The following is an 18,761-nucleotide window of genomic DNA, read 5'->3' as shown; positions in this document are numbered from 1 at the left end:
AGGCCGTGCATTATGAACAGGTGCTCGATCGTGTTGAAAGATGCAATTGCCAAACCTGAATTGCTCTTCAACAGTGGGAAGCAAGAAGGTGCTTAGAACATCAGTGTAGGCCTGTGCTGTGATAGTGCCATGCAAAATAACAAGGGGTGCAAGCCCTCCCCCCATGAAAGACACAACCACACCATACTGTTAGCCAACAGACTAGGTTGGCGTGTATGCTTTTGTGCTGCACATGCCCTTCACTATCACATCGAAAACAGTGGACCTAGGGATGTTTAGGAGTGTGGAAATCTGTCATACAGACATATGACACAAGTGACACCCAATCACCTGAGCACGTTCAAAATACGAGAGTTCTGCGGAGCACCCCATTCTACTCTCTCATGATGTCTAATGACTACTGAGGTTGCTGATATGGAGTACCTGGCAGCAGGTGGCAGCACAATGCACTTAATATGAAAAACGTACGTTTTTGGGTGTGCCCGGGTACTTTTGATCACATAATGTGTGAAAGGAGTGGGGAGGAGGGGTGGGTTTTAAAAATGAAGTGTAGTCTACAGCACAGATACTGAGACTTTATTCATCCAGTATTAGAGAATGAGAGCACTTACTGACTTGCAACAAACTTTACATATGGTTTCAAACGTTTACAAAACTTTTTCTCCCCTACATCCCCCCATTAACTGATGAAAGGAAAGAGTGTTCATTGCTTACTAAATTTTTACTGTTCTACATCTACATAGATACTCTGCAAATCACATTTAAGTGCGTGGCAGAGGGTTCGTCGAGCCACCTTCACAATTCTCTATTATTCCAATCTTGTATAGTGCGCAGAAACAATGAACACCTATATCATTCCGTACGAGCTCTGATTTCCCGTATTTTATCGTGGTGATTGTTTTTTCCCTATGTAGGTATGTGTCGACAAAATATTTTTGCATTCGGAGGAGAAAGTTGGCGATTCAAATTTCGTGAGAAGATTCAGTCACAACAAAAAATGCTTTTTTAAATCATGTCCAGCCCAAATCCTGTATCATTTCAGTGACACTCTCTCCCCTATTGGGTCTTTGAACTTATTCTATGTACTCTGTTAGTCCTATCTGGTAAGGATCCCACACCATGAGCAGTATTCTAAAAGAGGACGGACAAGCGTAGTGTAGGCAGTCTCCTTAGTAGATATGTTACATTTTGTAAGTGTCATGCCAATAAGACACAGTCTTTGGTTAGCTTTCCCCACAACATTTTGTGTGTGTTCCTTCCAATTTAAGTTGTTCATGATTGTAATTCCTTGATATTTAGTTGAATTTATGACCCTTAGATTTGAATGAATTATCGTGTAACCAAAGTTGAATAAATTCCTTTTAACACTCAGGTGGAAGACCTCACAAGTTTCGTTATTTAGGGTCAACTGCTAGTTTTTGCACCATACAGATATCTTTTCTAAATCATTTTGCAGTTTGTTTTGATCTTCTGATGACTTTATTAGTTGATAAGCAGCGTAATCTGCAAACAACCTTGGGGAATGCCAGAAATCACTTCTGTTTACTCGATAACTTTCCATCAGTTACTACAAACTGTGACCTCTCTGTCAGGAAATCACAAATCCAGTCTCATAACAGATGATATTCCATAAGCATGCAATTTCACTACAAGCTGCTTGTATGGTACAGTGTCAAGTCTTCTGGAAATCCAGAAATACGGAAATGATTCAAAACCCTTGTCAGTAGCACTTCGCACTTCCTGCGAATAAAGAGCTAGTTGTGTTTCACAAGAACAATGCTTTCTAAACCCATGTTGACTGTGTATCAATAGACCATTTTCTTCCCGGTAATTCATAATGTTCGAACAGAATATATGTTACAAAATCCTGCTGCATATCGATGTTAACGATATGGGCCTGTAATTAAGTGGATTACTACTACTACCTTTCTTGAATATTGGTGTTGACATGTGTAGCTTTTCAGTCTTTGGCTACGGATCTTTCGTCGAGGGAAGGTTGTATATAATCATTAAGTATGGAGCTAATGCATCAGCATACTCTGAAAGAAACCTAATTGGTATTCAGTGTGGCTCAGAAGACTTGGTTTTATTCAGTGATTTAAGTTGCTTCACTTCTCCGAGGATATTTACTTCTACGTTACTCGTGTTGGCAGCTGTTCTTGATTCGAATTCTGGAATATTTACTTTGTCTTCTTTTGTGCAGCCATTTCGGAAGGTTGTGTTTAGTAACTCTGCTTTGGCAGCCCTGTCTTTGATAGTATCTCCATTGCTATCACACAGAGAAGGCATTGATTATTTCGTGCTGCTAACGTACTTCACATACGACCAGGATCTCTTTGGATTTTCTGCCAGGTCTCAAGACCGTGTCATTGTGGAAACTGTTATAAGCATCTGGCATTGAAGTCCACTCTAAATTTTGAACTTCTGTAAAAGATCGCCAATCCTGGGGATTTTGCGTCTGTTTAAATTTGGCAGGTTTGTTTCATTGTCGCAGTAAAACTGCCACATCAGGCATTACATTTTAATTTATTACTTCTTTGCTATTAACTGTGTTACACTTTCTGCAGCCAGTATTCACATAAACCACTGAATGTATGTGCAAAATTGTCGTTGTACAACACACAGTTCTGAAGATGTGTTGTCATAAACACTGAGCTGCGTGAAAATGACACTGCAGGGTGAAATTCGCTAGATATATAGATAAACTATGTGTAAAAATATGTTAAATATGTGACATTGTAAGTGGCCAAAGCAGTGGGTAAAAAGCTTCTCCGAAACTACTGGATTGATTTCAGTCTAACTTGGTACACATTCTACTTACTACATGCAAAAAAATATTATGGGGTTAAGAAATGTCAACCATCTACTGGGATAGCATTGATAAAATTGAGATTCAGAGAGAAGGAGAAAGAGATTGACAGGTAGAGGGGGGGGGGGTGCAGTAAATGGGAGAAGGGTGAAGGTGGTGTTGGACAGGTGAGCGGGAGGGGAGGTGGTGGCTCTAATAGAAGGTAAGGTTGGAATAAACCACCAGGTACTCAGCTAGTGATTTAGTATTTCAGTTAAACAGTTATTTTGTCATTGATTACATCTGTATTAACAAGTTGTTAAATAGTAAGTACACTTCTGTTCGTGCAATGTTTGTTCTGTGTGACACTCCATCTGCTAGATAGGCTAATTTCAGCTGCTGTTTTAAAATTTGCAGATACATTGCGAAAAGTGGTTTTGTACGAAAGATCCGTAGCCAAAGACTGAAAAGCTACACATGTCAACACCAATATTCAAGAAAGGTAGTAGTAGTAATCCACTTAATTACAGGCCCATATCGTTAACATCGATATGCAGCAGGATTTTGTAACATATATTCTGTTCGAACATTATGAATTACTGGGAAGAAAATGGTCTATTGATACACAGTCAACATGGGTTTAGAAAGCATTGTTCTTGTGAAACACAACTAGCTCTTTATTCGCAGGAAGTGCGAAGTGCTACTGACAGTGGAAAAGTAATTTATTGAAGTAAATGTATGTTGTAAATCATATGTTAAATCAAACAGGAGTAATACATACAAATATGAAAAGCTAATGATAATAAACTGATTGAAATTTTGGTTGTCTTACAGATTCTTGGATTTCTGAATTTTTTCCTTTGGGCATCAGATTTGTGGTTCCTATACAAGGAAACTTCTTGGTTCAAAATGAAGCAGAGCAGCCCAAATATGGCAGCTACAGCGTAATTGGAAAATAAAGTCTGCAACACAAATCAAATCTACATAATATCTTCTTCTATTCAGAGTATAGACTGCTTTTTATGTTCAGTCAAAAAGTCAGCCAGTTGCTATTGAACAATAATTTATTTGTTTTACTGTAGTATTATTGAGTAATAGAATTTTTTTGTACTTTTGCATCCTTCTATGGCAAGTGGCAGTGTTCTCTCTCCAGTACGTACGTGAAGAAATTTGAAGGACATATCTTAATAAGAATAATACCTCAGAATTATTTATGGGTTAATTCTTTTTATTGATTCTCTACTAAATATTTGTGTCCTATCATTCAGAAACAGGACCTTGGAATCAAGTATTTTTGCTGGGGGGGAAAGTTCTTGCAATATGGTCCTAGTTAAGTTTTCTGGAATATCACTTACTTTTTCTATTTTATGTATGAACATACACATTATGTCAATTATTAAATCCATATCTGTAACGCTATAGTGGTTGCCCATGTGCTGAAACATATGGAGCTGTCATATTTCCTGTCATGGATTTTAATAGGTACTTACAATGTAACACCAATTCTTTTTTTTAAAAAAAAAATATCCGTGTTTTGGATTGTGCGTTCTTCAGTATTTGTATATACAATGCAGTAACTATAAGCTTCAAATAGTTGTGGAAAATACTGCACTAATAGAAACATAGAAACAGGAGACACACACACACACACACACACACACACACACTCTCTCTCTCTCTCTCTCTCTCTCTCTCTCTCTCTCTCTCTCTCTTTCATTGTTGAAATAAGATATAGAAGAAGATGCATACTTATTTCTCATATTAAATTAGATTGAAGTACATTGCTTGTTTTTATTCACATTTTGTCCCTGTATTTATATTCCAAAAGGCACAAAACTTCCATGTCAACTCTGCAATTAATTGTATGACCTCAGTAGTAATAAAATTAAGGCAGTCAGTATGACAGAAGTGACCATTTTGTAAAAAAAAAAAATTCTATCGATTGCATATGTTAATATGGTGCCACTATTGCCTGTGTTCATGGTGTTAACTGCAATCGGGCTTCTATATTAATTTGTGTGATGGCTTTTTATACAAAGAGAGATTGCATACAACAAATATGTTACATAAAAATGGAAAAAGTAGTGCAGATATTTTGGTCTATCAAAGGCTGAAAGACATTTGTTAAAGAAACCACAGCTATTGGTATTACTTTGACAATGTACTTGGGCATACGGTAGTGATAGGTTTTACATTTCATATGTAGCACTGCCAAATCAAAACTAGAAAGATAAGCATGGTATATTAATCAAAAGCAAATCCATACAGATAAGCTTATAGGATGTGCTCTTGAAGGGAGAAAATAGTGTGTGGCATGGGACTGAAATTTTCAGTTCCAACAATGTATATATTGCACTGTATTGCAGAAAAGGTTCATTGTTTATTTTTGGTAAATCATCTTAGTGTATTTTTTAGGAACCTTCTGCCTTGAAATCTCATTTGTCTCCTTGACAGAGTTTTAATTCCAATGGGAGTGAATTAAAATCTTCTTTAAAATACCCGTGGCCTTGTAAATATCACACAGATTCCAAATGCCCTGTTGGTGAATTGTACTATTGCTTTACTGCTCTATAACATCTTTAGTGTTTGTAAGATAATACTATGTTGGTCACTTGGAGAATCAAAAATGTTTTGTTTCTAAAGGGAACTGTGATATGTGTTGGTAATTACACAAGAGGGTATCTTTTGTATTAGATGTTTTAAGTTAAAAAATCTAGTAAGAACACAAACTGGGCACAGCCTCAAGATGAATTGTATCAAACTTGGATTTTACATTATTTAATACTGTTAAATGCTAGAGTCTTGTTTGTAAATAATAAATTTTGCCCTTAAAGTACATTACTAGTCAATTTATTGCTGTTAAACTGTGTTTAGTGTACTTACCTACTTTGTTACTTTGAGTGTTTTTATTAGTGATAGCTTTTATATTTTATTATACAAGAAATGTCAGTTCAAAAGTACATCAGAGATCTATTTATTTGTGGTTCACAAGTGATAGTCATCAACAAAAATGTATTGTTTGGATGAATATTGAACAATATTTTTCTATGAGAATACATGATTGTCACTTGCAAACCAAAAATTTTGAGTTCTGTATATCGAGTAAAAATTTTGTTGGGCACTTAATGTGCTATGCAACACGCATTAACAGGTTGTTACATTGAATGTCCATTTGTCTTCCAAATATTGGAATCTGTGATCAGTGTGGCCATTTTCTCTCTCTCTCTCTCTCTCTCTCTCTCTGTGTGTGTGTGTGTGTGTGTGTGTGTGTGTGTGTGTGTGTGTGTGTGTGTGTGTGTGTGCGCGCGCGCGTGCGCAAATGAACTGTGTATATTTTATGTAGCATTTGCAGTGTCATTCGTGTCATTAAAACTGTTGAAAGAATCTTAAAGTTTCTGAATATTTTTTATGCCACAGAGCATGTGGATTGCTTTAGTATTGGTGGTGCTTCCTAATTATGTCTTAGAATGGTGAATCATTAAAAAATTAACTCAATTGCTGCTTAACTTCAGCCTATCTGAATTTTGCTTGGAGGTGGTTTGCACTTACTATAAGAAAATCAGATAAAACTAAATCTCACATAGCATAATTTCCTTTGGTTGGTTGTTATTTAGCTGAAAGTTGTTTAAATATATTTTTTCATGATTTTATGATACTGTTCTTAAACTTAAGTACACACACTTGATTTGAAACAGTGGCCATAACTAGTGTCCTGTGTGTATTAACATTAACTTGGGAAATGGCTTTCATTATTTCATTTGATAAGTGTGAATGCCAGTACACGCATTTGTCTTGCATATTTGCTCAACAGGTTATTTCACTATTGTTAAGACTGTAACTCCATTCATGAAATACCAGTTGCTTCTTGTTCTAGTTTTTCAGTTACACTGATTGCATAAAATATTCATGTTGTCTAACATTAAGCCATTGTAATGAGGTATTATAAGAGTTTAAAAAATTTTCAGATACACATTTTTTCAAGTGCTCCACATAATTTCAAGCAGCTCTGTTATTGTCGATATTTTTTTAAGAATTAAGGTTAGTTGCAGGGGATAAAATAAGGAAGCTCTGCCTCAGACTACTGCAGGATGTGGAATAATATAGGAGGAATAAGCTGTGCCTATCCCTCAGGCATGGCAGTGTCAAGGTAAATCACACTTTTAATTTGCCAATCGTGCTGAGCATCTAAAAGTGTAAATACACACACAGATGTAATGAACACTTAAATGAAGTGTTTAGTACAAACTGAAATCAATTGATACATGGGTATTGTCAGGGATGCACAACAGCGTTCAGCAATGGCCAATCCTGTATGCCAGTAAATTATTGTTTGAGTGCAACAGTTGGATATGATTTGAAGAAAACACTGCTGACCCCGAATATTCTTATTTCCATTAATTAAGAACTACCAGGATTCTCTCTCTCTCTCTCTCTCTCTCTCTCTCTCTGTCTGTCTGTCTGTCTGTCTGTCTGTCTCTCTCTCTCTCTCTCTGTCTGTCTGTCTGTCTGTCTGTGTGTGTGTGTGTGTGTGTGTGTGTGTGTGTGAGAGAGAGAGAGAGAGAGAGAGAGAGAGAGAGAGAGAGAGAGAGAGAGAGAGACTCGTCAAGTATTTCTATGCTGTCCTTACTGTTGCTCCTGAAAATCTTGAATATTCAAGCAGCTCTGCGTACTTTAGATGCAGTGGCATAAGTAACATGAATGTTTATGGTCTTGTAACTTTGTGTACAAATCCCTCATTAGGTCTTCTGTAAAATAACAGACCAAAGATCCAGAGACCATTTGTGCCGCCACTGTTAACCCCCCCCCCCCCCCCCCTTGCTGCATTTCAAAAGTTGATTCAGTTATGGATGGATACTGTTCACATAAATTGTGATTTTTGGCATCTACTGTTCTCAAGTGTCTATAGGACGTCTGTGAAGTTACTTAATAAATCCATGAGGTCAATTTTGGCTGTCCTCCCTTTGAAACGACATTCTAAAATTCCACCTAAAGAGAACTGTTGAGCTAACAGTGTATGTATAGCGACATTGACTGGTAATAAAATTTCTCATTACATAAAATAAATTATTTACAGTTAGTCACATATCTAAGATAATTTTTTTCCAGTGATCTTGGTTTGTAAAATTTGTATGTTGGCGAAAGGAATTTATTTAAGAATTAAAGTTTATCAACAGTGGAAGTCCGTAGTCAATGAATAGTTGTTGTATAAAGTAAAAGGCATATGGTATAAGTGATGGTAACCCGATCAGTGTGATAGAACCAAGTGGGATGCTGCAGTGGTTAATATAGTGAGCTCTCATTCCAGAGGATCAATTGAAATCCCCAACTGGCCATTCAGATTTGGGTGTTCCAGGATTTCCATAAATGACTTAAAACAAATGTGGGGATGGTTCCTTTGGAAAGAATGTATCCAAGCTGCTGCTCAGTCTCCAATTATCTCTTTTGGACGATAAACCTTTTGTTTTCCTTCTTGCAACTTTCCAGTGTGTAATTGGCAAATCTGTCCTATTAACTGGATCAGTTTCTTGTACCCATGAAACACCATATATTCTAGCTGTAACAGGAATTAACTCCAACAAAATCTTATTGATTGAAGTAGCCAGCCTTGAGCATGACAAGTATGTTAAAGTTCCTTAACAGTTAGTGTAAACTCACTTTTAAGTTCGTAGTGTACTGGACCCAACCACAGTTGTTTGCTCCTAGTATTCAGCTGTGTTCACAATTGTTCATAATTTTCCAGATCTGCTGTGCTCATACTTGAGGGTGGTGCTCTTTCTGCCACTTCATGAATTCTTTACAATTCCTGTTTTATATAACCATCTGTACTGCTGGGAGTAACTGTAACGAGACCCCTACTACTCAAGGTTTTATCTGTGGGAGGGAATGCGTGACTGTCCTGTATAAACAACTCATTTTTTTCCCTACCAAGATTGCTTCCTACAAGTCATCATATGAGAAATTTTTTTAGTGTTGGTTACACCATTTTCCTTTATTCCATTGCTGGCAAGCCTGCTTAATTTATTAGTGCCAATGGCCTTAAAGTGTACAGAGTGGTTAACTATAACTTTATTGCCCCATCCTGCTTAAGCCAAGAGATTTGACCACACTAAGAACAATGTAACCTGGGTGAAACTGGTTTGACAAAAGTCTGTGGGAGTTGATGAATTATATCATGAATGGCCACCACTAGACTCTCGTAAACTGTTTGACTAACGATGCAAATTCCAATAAAATTAAGACCACCAGTATCTTCCTGTCAGAAGAGAAAGTGACAACTTTCTAAATTTACTTCCTCTTCATGCACGTACAAAAGGCTTTACAGGCAAGCTTAATCTTAACAGTAGCCAACACCAGAGTTGGATGAGTGTAAAATAACAGCCTACCACTTTACTAGCATATAGAATTATACTAAGATAAAGGTGGTGTAAAACCACCGTGTAGAAAGCAACATTTAATTTGATCGTGTTCAGTCACGTAAAGAAGAGTGCTCCTAAAGAGGACTCCAGGTGTGGGACTGAACCATTGATGCCAAAAACTTTAAAGAATAGTCCATTCTTTAACAGCTCAGTATTTAAAATTGTATATAATGACTACCAAAGGCTACAGTCATAAAAATATCCATTTTATTCCCATTTGTATTACTGTGTTTACATTACCTACAGTAATTAGTAATGCAGCTGGAATTTTGTGCATATTTGTGCTTCACATGCCACATAAATATGTTCCTGCATTGTTGATTACATAAAGGAAAAAAATTACTCTTCCAGTTTCAAGTTTTTTACATGCGTAAATCAATATATTTCAAGAAATTTGTGCAGAAAGAGTTATCTAAATGTGGAACATTGTTTCTGTGAGAGGATGCTCTTCCATTAGACAATAGATTTTAGGTTTTCAGGTAACTACAATATCATTTTCATGAATGACTGAAATTATTTTAGCTCTCAAATTTTGTTACTTTTATGAACATACTTTTGTCTGTCGATAATTAATAATGATGACTTTGTAACTGAAAGAAGCTGGAAAGAAATTGTGTGCAATTAGAGGGGGGAAGTGATTGAGAATCCTTATTATAAATCCACACTGTTCTGTGAAACAGGAGTAAAATTTTAATAGAGCAGTATGGGACTCTAACGCACACAATGTTCAAGTAATAGCATACAGAGACTAATGTTTCAAGAGCATGAGAGTAATGCTGTGAACAAGAGGATTTTCTTTTTGTTAAAGCCATGCTAGAAACGTTGCAGTGTTAGTAAACTACGTGGTGTACACTCTAGCCACATTGTTTTCATCATATGAAAACCTTGTAAAAGATCTGTTTCAATATGAAGTTAAGTTTTCAGTACGGTAAACACTATGCATATGTATTTATATTTCTGAAATTTTGTAAATGGCTAACTGTGATCGAATAATTGAGCTTAATGTAAGAAATGGGTTTCACATTCACAGCTGTATGGAATTAAGTATGTTTGTGTGCATTTATTATTATTATTATTATTGTTGTTCTTATTTTCATTTTTTGCTGTATTGAATGATGATCTACATTCCATCTTTTTTATTGTTGTGTTGTTGTTTTGCCAAACGTTTATAATAAGCCATGTAAAACACACACACACACACACACACACACACACACACACACACACACACACAAATTCACTTCATTGTGTGGTAGCACTACTTTTATTCTGTATATTGACTTTTTTTATGTTAGTGAATCAAGATATGTAATTCATTTTAAAAGTTTCAGTAATTTCCTCAAACTGTTGGGAAAGATATTCTTTCATATATTTTCTCCTACCATTTATCCTGTAGATGATTTTAACAGGGTTTAATTTGTAGCTGTCTTTAGAGTTTGTTGCTCATTATGTAAGTTTTTAAATATTAGCGCAAGCCATGTTACAAAACAGCAACATTCTCCCTTCACTACAGGTTTTTTTGTTGTACTTTCATGAAAACTATGAGTAGCCTTAAAGTTCAGGTATATGAAAAAGGATTTTCAGTACTTTTTTGTGGGCAGAATTAGCTGCAGTAGAAGTTCGTATCATATGCAGTATAAACGTGTATATTGTTAATTCTCTGCAGTGTAAATGTAAATTATTTGAGAGAAAATGATAAATTAATTTTCATGATTATCATAGATTGGAATATGGCAAAATATGTACTTAGCTTTTCCATGTAGACAGTGGGAGTGTTGTTGCCACAAAATGTGGAAACATTCCTTGTCAGACAACTGTACTTACATCAGCTCAGCCTTCACCAAGAAAAATCGTATGATTAACAGACAGCAAGTGTTACTTTCAGCTCTCAGTACAATGACACAATATAATTAGTGTAACTATTTTATGTTTTAATACAAAATTTAATTCTTATGGGAAACATAATACATGGTTCATTAAAAAGTCTCAAAACTACACGTATTGAACATAGTGATTTTGAATTAGACAGTTAGAAATAACATCCATGAAATGTAACACAACAGCTAAAAATACATTTATAATGTGTATTGAGCGATAAATAATTTTGTGATTGATGTGTGTGTGTGTAAAACGAACGCACATACTGGTGCCACCAGCTCTCAAATTCACATCTTGGTATAGTATAACTAGTAAATTGAGTGAAGTAGTACAATGATTAATATGACACCTGAGGATTTAGGAGAGGGGTGATGATGTACAAGGGCCCAATCCCAGTCTGGCCCTAAAGATTTAGGTTTTCCATTATTTACATATATCATTGTTAATTTTGGGATGGTTCTTTTCAAAAGACATTTTCCTTCTGTGTCCACATCATAAGCAACTGTAAAGTGCTTGTCGTCAATAGGTTGTATGCACTGACTGCCAAAGAGCAGTAATTTTTGATGGCACACATGCCACACTTAATCTTACTCATTTGTCAATCACAAAGTTATTTTAACAAAATAGTACAGAACTAGAGCAACTGATTCTGTACCTCTGTGTATAGCATGAGGATTTCTGTTGATTAACTTTCTAACATTTAATCTTGAGTATAATAATGGCTTGCCTGTAGTAATGTGGTTGGTGTTTTCATTTACCTCACATATGAAGTTACTGTTTTGCAGTAAACATTTGTAGAAGTGATTATTTTGATATTTAATATTTGTTACTGTTTTTATACAGTTTCTGATAATTGATGTTATTTTATTTTCATAGGCAGCATTGGACATTTTGGAATTGTATGTAATAAAATCTATCTGTCTTTATAAAATGGTTTATTTTCCTATAAACCCATATTATTTCACATTTATGTGATTACTGTTTGTAAAGTAACCACTTACAGAAAAGATCTTTTAAATATTGTTTAGATAATTCTCCTACAGCATGTTCAGAGAGGTCTTTTGCATCCCCATTTCCTGTGGTCCATTGGTTCTTTCTTAATGTTACTGTATGTGCTGTATTCCAGCACATGATTAAGGATCTGAAATTTCTATCCCCCTCACCTCTTGTTCCTTTCCTTGTACCCCTTCAACCTCTAGTCCTTTGTTACTCTTTTCATCCTCCACCATTCCCATATATCAAGCCTTGCTGTATCTTTGTTTGTCATTGTCCACCTTTTTGGCACCACATAGGAGGACACTCCCTACGAAACATTTTACTCAAATCTTTGTCCATGTTGCTGGAGGAAATTCTCCTCTTGCTAAAAGCCTCTTACATAATTGATATTGTGGTTTTAATTTCTGTGCTGGTCTGTCACTTTCTATCCTGTTTTCTAGGTATTTAATGCTTTGGGCATGTTCCATTACATCTCTATTCAGTGTTACATTGACCCATTTCTTTCCTGCGAGTGTCATTAGTTTCATTTTCTTTGTAGTGATTTGCATGCCATAACTTTATCCTTTAGCTTCAGTGGTGTCCATTTTATACTGTAATTCTTTTTTGTCTGTTGTTAGAAGGAACACATCTGCAAACCTCAAACACCAATTTTCCATACATCCATTTTCTGATGGGGTATTTTAGCAGCCCTTGACTGTTTATGTACAGTAATGATACCTTCAGCTTTGTGTGTGAGTTTTTATTTGCAGCCTGCTTTGGTTATACAATCTACCACCTTTAAGCTCCTCTACAACTCATGGTGGTAATGTTTTCAACAGGAAAACACCATTACACTTCCAATAAAAGGCCCAGAACCGTTGGCTTCTGGGGAACTTTCATCTGTGGTGTATACAACACATGTAAGTTTTGCAGATACTAATGGTTCTGGACCTTTCATAATAAGTATGTTGGTATTTCTTCATTGATAATGTGATCACCATGAGTTGTAAAGAAGCCAGAAGGTCGTGGCCAAAACTGGTTGCAAATAAAAACTAATGCATACAGCTGTAGGTATCATCATTATTGCACATCACACTGTTATGTCCACTTTTTACTACCTGGTCATCTAGTGGGCAGCTGTCAATCTTGTTTTCTAAGCACAGATGAAAAAGTATAAAGATGGACAGCAGGCTAGTCTTACTCCCTTTGCTATTTCTGTCTAGTTAGTTCTTTCTCCTCTAATTTTGCGACACACTCGCATTTAAATAGTTTGAGTCCATAAGTCTAGTTTTCCTGTTCACTCTTTCCCCCCCCCCCCCCCCTCCCCTCATACTTGTCAGTTTATCCCAAGTTAGATTATCAAATGTCTTTTTCCAGGTCTATCAAACATATGCTGGGTGTCCTTCCTAAGAGCCATCAGAAATGTTCTCTGGTGGTTCAGCAGATACCTGCATGTTTAGTTTTCGCAGTATGTAGCTTGTAACATTTATCACGACTTGTTCACTGAAGGAGAGCACCCTAGTCGTCCTGATGGGCTAAAAACAAAATACTAACAAACTTCGGTGCCCCAACTGGAGAACTGATGAATGACAATCCCTACATACCACCACCTGGACTGGTCAGTAAGTGATAGCATTACAGGGGTGCATGGCGGGGTCCGTCTATGTCTTAGCAGTGTAGTTAGCCTTCATACCTTCTCAACCTGTAACCTACCTGACTTTTGTGCATTGTTTGCCACACTGAGTTATGTATCTCTACCAAACCATAGCCTAATGTAGGAAAGTGTGGGTTTTCCAGTACTAAACAAAGTTCTGGTAAAAATCTCACATACGAGGGGGGGACCAAAAAGAAACTGGATTGTTGTCATTAAAAATTTATTGATGAACCTTTTTACAAAATTACTTCAGTCACCTTCAAAATAATCTCCATTACATGCGATGCACTTGTCAAGTCTCTTTTCCCACTGTTGGAAGCATGTTTGGAACTCTTAAAGTTTGGTATTGTCCAGTGCCCTTTGTGAAGCTGCTTTTGCCGCCTCCACATAGTCATAATGCTCCCCTTTTAGCGTTTTTTTCTTTCGTGGAAATAGGAAAAAGTCGCATGTGGCTAGGTCCGGCAAATACGGAGCGTGGGGAACGACAGACCACTTCTGAGATGCCAAATAGTGGGTCACTCGTAAGGCCGTGTGTGCGGGAGCGTTGTCGTGATGCAGAAACCAGTCACCTGATCGCCAAAGTTCCGGGTATTTCCTCCTCAGATCCTCTCGCAGACACCTTAAAACATCAAAGTGAAAGTGCTGGTTAACAGTCTAGCCAGGGGGTACGAATTCCCTATGCACAATTCCACGAACATCTAAAAAGACAATGATCATTGTCTTCACATTTGACCTCACTTGCCTTGCTTTTTTCGGTCTGGAAGAGTTAAGAGTCCTCCACTGACTTGACGCTTGCTTGGTTTCTGGGTCATACCCGTAACACCAACTGTCATCCCCTGTAATGACTTTGTTCAAGAAGTTCGGATCATGTGCAATCTGTTTTCAAGTCCTGACACACATTCATGCGGATGGTTTTTTGCTCCTGTGTGAGAAGGTGCGGAACAAATTTAGCAGCAACACGTCTCGTGCAAATCCTCACTCAAAATCCGCTGGCACGAGCTCCAATAGATTCCTGTTTCTGCTGAAATTTGGTCGATCGTTTGGTGACGATCCTCCTTGATCTTTTGTCGGACCTTTTCAATGTTCTCATTTCGCGATGTTGAAGGGCGTCCAGAACGAGCTTGGTCTTCAACACACATCTCACCACGTTTAAAGCGCCCAAACCACTCGAAAACCTGTGTGCGGCTCATAGTGTCGTCCTAGAAAGCTTCCTGAAGCATTTGGTGTGTCTCTGTTGCAGTTTTTTTAAGCAGGAAACAAAATTTCACACACACTTGTAACGTGCCGGGCTGTTTCCTCGTATTAGTGCCTCTTACTAGTTCACGTCACAACCAGATGTACTGGTATTGAAACATTTCCTCACCCAGTAGATAGTGCGCAGTGTTTTTGACCTACCTTGCTTTGTTTATTCAATATTGTCTTCCCTGTAGCTGCGTCTGTCTCGTCTAAATCACACTGAAATTAAGAAGCCAGGATCCTCGGTTAAGTTTTCCAAAATCAAAAGTCAAGATCGTATTCATTGTTGAACATTTATGTCAACCACAGTACGATTTATTAGTTATTACTCGCACACACAATGTTCATGTGACCAGGCCTCTTACACTTAATTGTCACATTAGGTAGGTCAAAAAATTCCAGTATTTAACAATGTTCACAATTACACTTTTTTGGTACGACTGGAAAAATTAACTGACTTGCGCACTTTTGCTCCAAGAGAATCTGACCGAGAACTACCTAAGAACTGCACCAGCTTGGACCTTATATAGACGAGTGCTTGAATATTTGACTATTTCTGTTAATATATTGTAGTTTATAATTTCCCAGGTTTAAAATGATCCTTTCTAACTGGTTTTGAAGTTAACTATTGGGTTTTATTATTTAAATAACATAAGTGAGCTGTATCAATTTAAATATGCGGAACTAACTTATAACCACGGCAGCCCTTTTGAACAATAATTTTTACATATTCAAATTTACTTAATTCTTAATTAATGCACTTACAAAGTTGCGACTGGAGTTATTTTACGTAGAAAAATAAAGGTAGCAAAAGTATCGAAACAGATCTCGGAATTATTTGGTAGTTTGGTCACAATTGGCACTGAAAGTCATACAGGCTACAGATTTCAAGTCTTAATATCTATTTAACTAATAGACTTTAGGTTAATTTAAACACTTTGCTGGAATCAGTAAAATTTATGCTTTCTTTTGGATGCAGTCTTATAGCTGAATTCGATCTATTAGCTCTCTCGAATTTTATGTAATATGTATTGCACAATATACATCATTGTCCATAACTGTTAATAGTATGCGTTTCCAACAAAACTGATTAGCTCATTACTTTCAGAATAGATATTAGAATGTACTGAAATAATAGATTTTACTAGGGGAATTTCATTTAAACTATTCCTGAATTCTGTACTATGAGGCTGAAGGCCACAGAATCTGTAGTCTGAATCTAAGTAGTGAAAATGAAAAAAATAAAAGTTCATTACTTAACTAAGTTACTGAAGGAGTGTAAAACCAAAACAGGATAGCAGTGGGCAACCCTGCTTCGTTACACACTCTTTGTTCTTTTAAAGTTGCCGTAACGACTTCGCAGAGGTAACCCGCCAACATTCAGAGAAACACAATACCACACTTGCACGTTCATTTCTACACTGACGCCGTCTGCACAGCTGTTTCATGAAGGTCTCTACTAACACCATCTAGCGTGAGAACCCTGCACTATGTTTACAAGTGGCAGCGCCCTCGGAGTCCGGTTTCTTTTGGGTCCCCCCTCGTATTCTAGAGGTGAACTGGCCTCTATAAGAACTTCTTACAAACTTCTAAAAACACCATTCCCACTCACACTGTGTCTCAGAATCCACTGTGATGACGGCCATATGATTATGCTCCTCTGTGTGGTGCTTACGCCACTGGTGCAACCTGCATGCCATTTCATTTGTAATAAATCTTGTCATAATAAGGCTAACCCCAATTGTGATCTCAAGAGTATAATGCTGTTTTTACCACGCAGGTCTTCCCTGCTCAATACGAGGATCTTCCCGAAAGGAATGATACAGAACTTCCCCATCATGCATTACATTTGTCGCGATTCTATGCCATAAATTTGTAGCCCCCTGTGGAAAACCTGTAAGCTTAATGCTAAAAATTCCCCAGTTTTATGTTCCTTCCTAGTAAGGTTTATATAAATTCTACATTCTTTCTCAGTGTCTCACTTGACTTTGTCTCGTTTTCTTCCTATTGATATTTGATATGACTGAAAGAGTTAAAAGTGGTGAAAAAGACAGACAGTACATACTGTGGGTAGTGACAGAGTTAAGGGAATATTTTAGGCTGTTGCAGAGAGGGGAGACATGAGAGAGGTTATATATAATCTAAATCAGCATTGCCAACACAGCTTGGAACGTTCAGCTTCACTGTGCAATTATGATAAAACTACTGCTGGGTTGCAGCAGTAATGGAAAAGAAAGATGTCTACATGTTCTGGAGCAAGCCAATATGATGAAGGGGCCCATCTGCCTCCTTTTCTTGTGCCTCTTAAAACTGTCTCGTCTTTTTGCATGTATTCCTGACGTGCTGTATTTAGCAGCAATATCGATCAACCAAAAGCCCTTTCATAGCTGGAGGAACGATAATTTTCCTTTGTGGTGGTGCTCTTGGGTGATTTTAATGAATTTATATTAAAGTTTCATACAAAAACATATACCAGTTTTCAAACTGTTCTTTGTACACTTGGCTTCATTTTATGGACTAAAATAACTAATAACAAAATACTCTCTATTGTAACAAATAGTAAAATGGTCATTCAATAATTACCAAGCAAAATAAGAATAACAGTATTAAATTATGCAGTGGAATATAGAAAACCACCCATGTCCATGTATTGTGGTGGTTAAGAGCTGCTATGCACTGCTAAATGGATTTGCTGATATTTTCATAGTGATTCCCAACAGTTGGGAGCACTTGCATGTGTTGAAAAGGTTGAACATTTATAAAGGTGTATTGCATGTTTCCATTGGGAAAAAGGACCTCTGTTGCAGTGCAAGACATAGTAAAAGTTAATGTGCACAGTTGTAGTCAGAGGGTCTGAAAGGGTGAAATTCAAACACCGTCTTGAAGTAATATCATTTCTGTAATTCTTTCTTTCTGCAGTCATATTTTCTGTAGATCTCACTTCATCCAGCAGTCTTATCCAGTTTTTAATGTTTATTTCTATTTTTGCCATAACTCAGTTGTGATTGCTGTTAATATCTGCACCTGGTAATGTGTGCACCTTGCTTCCATTTCTGAACCATTCTTCCACCAATGTAAAATTGATTTGGTTTCTGTATTTTCCCCCTTGTGATTTTGAAGCGTAGATCCTCCTCCTGCTGTTTCTCACTACTAGCTGTCTTTCCCTGCAGAAGTCAACAAGCCGTTCACCTCTGTCATTCCTCTTTCCAAGACTGACAGCCTAGTACCTTCCCACAGTGGCATTCCAGTCACCTGGCAGTATTTTACAGCATGCTTTATCTTCAATTATTTTCTGTCACGTATGTTTTGTTCTCAGGTGCTCAGCATTGATTTGCTGGGTACGGGCTTGGCGACCCCGGGGTTCTTGAGTTGGGGACTGGTAAGCACTGCCAGTCCCCTGTCAACGTAAGCTCTGGGCATGCTGCAGTGACCATCTCACGATGCGGCAGTGGAATGTTGTGTGTCTTGGGGAACAGGGATCTTGGCTTGACCTCTTAGATCGCAAGGACAGGATAAACTTCTTTAAAAAAAAAAAACTTAATCTGAAGGTGTGCTGCCACTGATGGATGCATGGGTGTTGTGGTGGAAAAGTCAGCGGTGGGCAACCTGTGGGGAACCTGCCGCACCTCAGTTGTATATGGCTTACTCAGGCATGTGGGGCTCTGTCTGAGTGGACCCTTATTTTCCTAGCTGCTTGTGGGACCGAGATGGAACCCTCAAAGTCATCTTCTCCTCCCAGCAGGAAGGGTGTACCACCTGGGAGTATTCACACCCATTCATCCAAAAGAATGAGAGAGGCTAGCTCTCCTGATAA

General features: G+C 37.4%; 1 protein-coding gene across 4 annotated transcripts in view; it reads left to right on the top strand.

Annotated features, from left to right (window-relative positions):
• Positions 1-6,263, top strand: part of LOC126248592 (synaptoporin-like) — an 89,872-nt gene extending 83,609 nt beyond the window's left edge. For 3 of the 4 annotated variants that reach the window (XM_049949715.1, XM_049949712.1, XM_049949713.1), the window contains exon 7: positions 3,623-6,263. In XM_049949715.1, the coding sequence (XP_049805672.1) occupies positions 3,623-3,736 (114 nt within the window). In that variant the 3' untranslated portion in view covers positions 3,737-6,263. The remainder of the gene's footprint in view (positions 1-3,622) is intronic. The other variant, XM_049949714.1, reaches the window with a different exon arrangement.
• The last annotated feature ends 12,498 nt before the right edge of the window (positions 6,264-18,761 follow it).

Source organism: Schistocerca nitens, chromosome 3 (genome assembly GCF_023898315.1).
Source record: "Schistocerca nitens isolate TAMUIC-IGC-003100 chromosome 3, iqSchNite1.1, whole genome shotgun sequence".
NCBI classification, from domain to species: Eukaryota; Metazoa; Arthropoda; class Insecta; order Orthoptera; family Acrididae; genus Schistocerca; species Schistocerca nitens.
This window is presented reverse-complemented; position numbering and strand designations above follow the sequence as displayed.